This window comes from Bombus affinis, unplaced genomic scaffold (genome assembly GCF_024516045.1).
Source record: "Bombus affinis isolate iyBomAffi1 unplaced genomic scaffold, iyBomAffi1.2 ctg00000488.1, whole genome shotgun sequence".
Classification (NCBI taxonomy): domain Eukaryota; kingdom Metazoa; phylum Arthropoda; class Insecta; order Hymenoptera; family Apidae; genus Bombus; species Bombus affinis.
In genome coordinates, this window is record NW_026109135.1 from 61,448 (window position 1) to 68,563 (window position 7,116).

A 7,116-nucleotide genomic window follows, 5' to 3' on the forward strand; every position below is an offset into this window, starting at 1 on the left:
CATATCGGTACTGTAATCATATCGGTACCAGTAAATATCATCCATATCGTATAACAACAATGGTTAATCCAAATGAAGATTCGTTACACGCCCCTAATCCCAATGAGAACTCGAGATATATGTATTTTTCTTTTCTTTTTGCTTAAAAGATTTCCTGTTTATTGTCACATTAGAATGTCAGATTCTTTTGGCACACGAAGGCTTCGTAAATATCAGAAGGAATATAACGTGGAAAAATGTTGTTTTATTTTTAAAGTTCTACGCTTCGCTACTTTTTTCCTAGTACGTTCGCTTTAGCAATAACACTGACTTTTTCGCCCGTTAAAAACGGATTACGCAGACGCGCTCACGCAGCACGTGCCCAGAGCGAATGTTGCGAGTCGATATTTTCTTTTGCGAATCGCTCTCGTTATTTCGTTGGAAATGTTACCGTGCGGATATCAGACAGCCATTGGAAGTTATTAGACGTTAAAATTTGGCGACAGCTTCGCGTATTCCACCAGTTTCTCGATATTCCCCTTCGAACCTACAAATTGCTTCCGTATCTCGCCAACAGCTAGTCCTCGTATCTTACGCAGACGTCGATTAGAAGTAGAATTTTCGATAAAATTTAAATTTCCCTTTTCAGTTCGTACTTCGATTTATGGACTCGTACATACGTTTTTCTCTTATATATTACGTGCATTTGCATATATATCTGTTTCTCTATCCCATGCGTCGTAGTTTTTGGATGAAACCAACAGCTTGTACACACGTGCAAGATTTTATTTTTCGTGATAAATCGAACAAGAATATATTCTTTCGTGCTTCTTAATTGAGTGACATTACACCAGGTGAATAATGTACTCGAATAAACGATTTTTCTTAATACTTATAAATTACGCGACGCGTTAACATTCAATTAATTCATAAAGGAAAGCATGATAATTATATGAATCAACTTTAAGAAAATAAGTGTAATTTTTAATATTAAATAACGAATAATAGAAAAGATGGAATAAATAAGTTAACAATAAAATGATAAACAATACGCGTTTGCTTATTTACAAAAATCAAAATATAAGCAGCTTAAGTAACTCAATATTTTATGGAACGTTCTTCAAAATCAATAACTACATTGTGTTCTTTCCATTCGAAAAAATTCTGTAACGTAATTTCCGCACTAAAGGACCTTCTATCGTAGCATTTTCGTCGGAGAATTTCAAATAATCTAGTTCTGCTTCGAAATCTTTTTATTACCTTTTTTTTATTACGCCTTTGAATCCATCGAAAGATTTACATTAAAATTTTTACTTTGCCACTACTTTCTTTATGTCGCTGCATATCAATTATTTATTGAAGCTACTTCGTTCTAACGTGGCAATCATTCTGAAACATCATAAAAACTTGGAAGGATATTTCAAGCAAAATTACAGGTTCACATTGGTAAAATAATAGGTTCACATTGACAAAATGGTTTCGAATTGCTTGAATTCAAATCGTTTGACGAAGCAACATGACTAATCTGAATAGTTTAATTGTCATCTTTATTCAAGACTCGCATAGTCAATCGAGCCATTCGGAAATCACATTGACCAACTCCAAAATTGAAAAGTAGTGAAAAGTAATTACAAGTATCGCAAGTGGTGAGACAATATGCGATAAAAGTGAAAAGATGAGCGTGGCGTTAAGCTCTAAGGAACTAGAGGTTTTGTGAGAATCAATCGTGTACTTGGACGATGAAATTGCGAAATTATGAGATTGTCCAAAGATGAAGTTGGTCAATTTGACTTTCGCCAGGCTCGATCGTCACTACGACAGTTCTCGCGTAGCGAAACTATCTTGATGTTTGTGTCGACAGATGAGACGAATGAGCGATCGTGACGGAGAAGGATCAGGACCAGCTCCTCAGCTAGATGGCCGAAGAAATTCGGTCGTTACGATGGAAAGAGTGATACCGACGTTGTTTGTCCGTAATCGTCAGTTGGATATTATGGATGACATTGCAGACCTAAGAGCGAGGAAGGTAAGGATCTTTCGTTTATTTTAGTCGCTCTATCTCCGCTAGTTTGCAGACTAAGAAAAACCGAGTTTAAAGTTGACGAACTTCTATACGATCGTGCGAAGTTAAGATTTGAAAGAACCAAATATTCGTTGCTCTCCAGGTATACAATTTTCATCGTATTATTTATTATTTTATTCTTTGTAACTTATAATTATTTACACATCATATCGTTCTTTATAACAATGTACGCATACGTGGATTCATCAATTACTTTTTTTTTCTTCTTTTTTAGATGGAGTTAGAACAATTATTAATTAGGCGAAAATTAACAGTTAAAATTACGGACGAATCGAGTCGCTATGGTTTTCATTCCTTGTTCGTCAGGAGCCTCGCTAAGGAAGCACGTCTTCGTCGGTGAAGCTTATAGCATGGTCGCGAAGAAGCTTATTTTTCAATTGGAATCATAAATTATTAAGCAATAACATAGAAATTTGCTTCATCTCGCGCTCAATCGCCAGGGACGTGTCGTAAACTCGGTATTTCCGCAGGGTAATTTGGAATTATATTACAGCGGTACAAGTTGCCGAACTTCCTCACCCGCAGAGATATCGTGATCTTCTCGGAAAACTAACATCTCGTGTTAGTTCAAGTAGCGTCCCATCTTTGCCAGTAGAAGGCGCGCCAAGAGCACGTGAAAGGCTGGTCATGACACTCGCGGCATTCACACCTCGAACACAGAAAAAGATACTTGTTAACGTTCAAGCGGTTCAGATATTGTTCAACTTTCGCGCGACACAAACGTTGTTCAAACTTGGAACGCTACAGGCATTTTTCAACTCTGTTACGAGCAAGCTTATACATATTCATTGAAGACATACGAAAGAATACGCGCTGTATTCGTTATCATGCGTTTTTTTATTAGAGTTCAGACTTTTATGGATCGTCATTATTGGAACAGCAAGCGTTCAGTTCTGTTCTTCCCTACGTGCTCATAATCTTTGCTGATAACCGCCATTCGCTATATACATCGTTGGTATCGACGTCAAAGGATTAACACAGACAAATACGTCCGTACAATCCGATTTGATTGATTTTAGATCTTGCATCAAACAGATCTCTATATAAACAGATAATTTCTGATTCTAAACATTTGTATTGCTTCTTCTTCCGCTTTGAAATCCTCTACAAACGCCTTTTATAGTCGTTCGACTTTTCAGCTCACAAAAAAGAACATTACGCGTATTCCTAGCAATCGCCCAAAGACTCGAACGTGTGCTTCGATAAAGCTCGCTTAACTTTCATCGACACATCGATAACTTTGCGTTCCAAGATGTTATTACGCCCTAGAATCCCTAACATAATTTTAGAACCAGAATTTCTGTGCAAAACAATTCCATCGCTTTGTCACGCTTAACGGCTCAATCATCGAAACATGTATCATAACGCACGAATTATGATAAAAAAGAAACTGTCTTTCGAATAAAAGCAATCCGTTTGCCAGGTGCGCTTAAGGATGTACAGGACGTCGACGGAGCAAGTGTACGAAATACAGCCGCTGGAGGGTAACAGTTCTGCTCAACGTTACACTGAACAGCCGAAACAACGATTATTTGAAATGCCCACTCTGTCGGTTTCGCCGACGTCTTCTCTCCGAAAGCGCGTCTCGGAACTGCCAAGAGCCGCGAGTGCATCCGTTTCCGGTGCTGCGGGCATTGTCTGCTCCAATACGGATCTGATATCGATCCTAAGCTCGGTAGGGTCTTCCGCAACGGAAATCAACCGATGCGACGAGGAAGCGCCGAGTTCGCGGGACGATAGCAGATCAAACTGGCCCGGAAAAACGACCGACCGTTCCAACGGAGCTAAAAGTGAGCTTAGGTCTGGTTTAAGTCTTAGATTCGATAAATTGAAGGTAGTGAAGGCGGTGAAGAAAATGTTCGGTAAAAAGTCTCCTAATAGCGAGGTCAACGACAAAGTTGTATGGGACAACACTAGTGGAACCAAAGTGGACGCTCAGGTAAGCTGTATTTCTCGTTACGATATCGTTTCTTGTTTAAGAGCCATCGTAGGTGAAAGGAGGAATGAAAAAGAAAATCGTAAATCGTAAAATCTCTTCCAGAGAATGCACTTTATCGTAAAAATTAATAAAGTCAACAACAACGTGAAATTAAATAATTGTTGTTTGATATTCTGTATTATCGATATAGGTGAAACGTGGAGAAGATAATTTGCAATCATTGCGGACAATATCGCAGTGACATTATTATCAATCGGTAATATTAAAGATAAAATTCATATGGGATGAAAACAGAGCGTCAAAAGTGGTTATTTTTCGATCTTCTTGCGAAGGGAAAATTCCTGCAAAATGTTTAAGAACGGCTCTCAACAAGGAATAAAAAATGTTATTACAGTTCCATTTTCGTGTTCGTTTTTTTTTTTTTCTACATGATCCATGTGAAATAATTCTTCAGATGCTCTGCTGGTAAATGAATCGACGTTTGTAATAGAGGAAATATGAAGTACAGCGAGATCGTTGTTGGCTATTGTTCTACGCCGATATCGACAAAATAACTCTTCGACAACTCTATTGATAAATCAATTGTAGTTTGAAATCAAACGAATCTGAAGTACCATCAGTTTGTTGCTACGAGAACAATAGCCACCAACGATCTCGCAGTAATTCGGATTCGTTCGATTTTAAACTTCAATTGTTTTACCGACAGAATCTCTGAATAATTATTTTGCTGGTAAATTCTGCTGGTATATCGATTAGAGTTTGGAATCGAGCAAATACGAAGTACAAGATGGCTATTGTTCTCACGTAGCAACAGTCTGATAGTATTTCAGATTCGCTTGATTTCAAACTTAGTTCCCTTGGTTTAATTACTGATTTATCAGCTGGATCAAAATTTAAAGAAAATGAAGATCAAGTGTAGCGCGTAAGTTTGACCTCTGCTTAATTTTTTCATCTCTACACTCATCTTTTTCAACTTCCATGTCACATTTCGTATAAATGCTAATAATTCTTTCTTTTTTTTTTTTTTGATAAATTCTCTTAAACGTCGCACAAGAATTTTTCGTTCGCGAGGAGGTGCAAAAATGGCCACTTTTTGACTTGGGTCAAAATTTGCAAATTTGGGGTTAACCCCAACTTAACCACACTTTTAATCCAACATGAATTTTATTTTAATATTACTGATCTCTGATGGTGGATCTGCGATACTGTACTTAATGATTGTAAACTATCTTATCGACTTCTCATCTATATTAATAATATAGGAATATTAAATAACAGTTAAATACTTAAATATATGTTATTTGATTTGTTTTAGAACGAAGCTCATTCTCTGGAGTGAAACTTTTAATTTCTCTTTCTTACGCGATAAAGAAGAGGTGCAAGGATTTAAATATTTATAACATTATGACCTTTATTCTTTAAGCATGAAAATATTTTAAATACAAGCATATAAATATTACATATAAATATTTCTATTTACATATACATCAAGTAAATTTACATATACATTTCCATCTTAGTAAAAAGAGCATGTAAGTTATCGTATTTACTATTACGTATTTTAACGCGAAATCTCGTTTCATAAAAATTTTCATTCAAATACGTAAACACATAATATTCATAAATTTATAAGAACAATTTTGTCCGTAGGTATTTGGTAGCGCGATTGAGAAGATGTTAACGGCGCAGAAGGGAAACGATACGGAGATACCGAGGGCTTCCGGGTCGAGCGGAAAGCCCTCGGTATCTCCGAACAAACCAATGTCAGGTAAAGTGACAAATTGGTTTTGAAATAGCAAGAATCAAAAGCAGACGGAATTCAGCGAACCGTCTCTCTGTTCTTCCCTAAAGGACCTATTCAAGAAGTAATGGGGAAGAACAAATGCTAATAAATGTTAAGTGTCTCTAGTTTAATTAACACTTCTTTATCTAAGAATTTCTTCCCTAAAAGACCTATTCATTATGTAATGTAGAAGCACAAATACTAGTAAATGCTAAGTTTCTCTCGTTTAATTAACACTTATTTATTTAAGAATTTATTCAGAGATTAACACGACCTAATAGATGACTGACAATCTGGTGTAATTCAAATTAACGAGCTATACTTTCCTTGTACTTTCTTATTGCTATACCTCTACAATATTCTTTTATCGTATCTGTCGATTTTAATCTCACACAAATATCTAATAAATGTGTATACAGTAGTTGACGAAAATATTAGATAGAAGATTTTTGCGAATATATATTATGTGTGTTAGTGTTTTTCTTCACTTCACTTCAATGTAACGAGACGTGTCTATCATGATTACACCGGTAAAAATTGAGACTAATTTGGAAATATATATATGGAAGCTAGAAGATGCTTATTGCAGACGTACACATAGCAAAAAACTAATGTACAATGTAAAGAGTATTTTTAAACATATGATTGATTAGGGGTAAAAATGCTCCTACTAAAAATATTGTGACTTATTTATACAATACATAATTAACTGTCCAAATACCGATGGTAATCAATAAGCATCTTATAATTCCTATTTACATTTGTTTCAAAAGTTTCTTTCGTTTCATAAGGAAATAATAGATGCACGACACTTTTTGTTTTATATTATTTTATCGATTTATGTATGATCTATTTTGTAGTAATAGAACAAAACGAAAGAAACTTTTGAGACAGCCTAATGCATCTTGAAATTCATGAAAAGTTTCAACAAAATATTCATGGAAAGTTTCTGTAAGCGTCCGAGTAGTTTCGCGAGCCGTTATATGTATAATAATTCGTTACAATGTTAGCGATAGCTTGGAAAGTGAACTATTTTTATTATACATCTTTTCACTTTCCATATTACGCTCATAGATACTCTAAAACGCCGCGATACTAACTCTTATCTATCATGTTCAATGCCTATAATTTGTGAAACCGCTTCTGATTTTACGGAAATTTTGCAGTTGCTTGATGAATGAAACAGATTTGTTAAGAGAATCACATGTTATAGATACCTGAACTGTGATTTATTTAATATATCTTCTCTGATTTGTTATCCTGCAACATTTCCATGTTTTACGAAGCTTTAAATTAAATTTCACAAGTTTATTTTCCTTAAGCTAAAGACGA

General features: G+C 35.5%; 1 protein-coding gene across 1 annotated transcript; it reads left to right on the forward strand.

The window, feature by feature from the left end:
* Positions 1-1,288: 1,288 nt before the first annotated feature.
* On the forward strand, positions 1,289-6,695 carry LOC126928026 (uncharacterized). Its single transcript, XM_050743965.1, has 3 exons — positions 1,289-2,005; positions 3,486-4,001; positions 5,652-6,695. Exons 1-3 carry the CDS (start codon positions 1,841-1,843, stop codon positions 5,790-5,792), a joined length of 822 nt encoding a protein of 273 aa, XP_050599922.1. The 5' UTR covers positions 1,289-1,840; the 3' UTR covers positions 5,793-6,695.
* Positions 6,696-7,116: the final 421 nt, after the last annotated feature.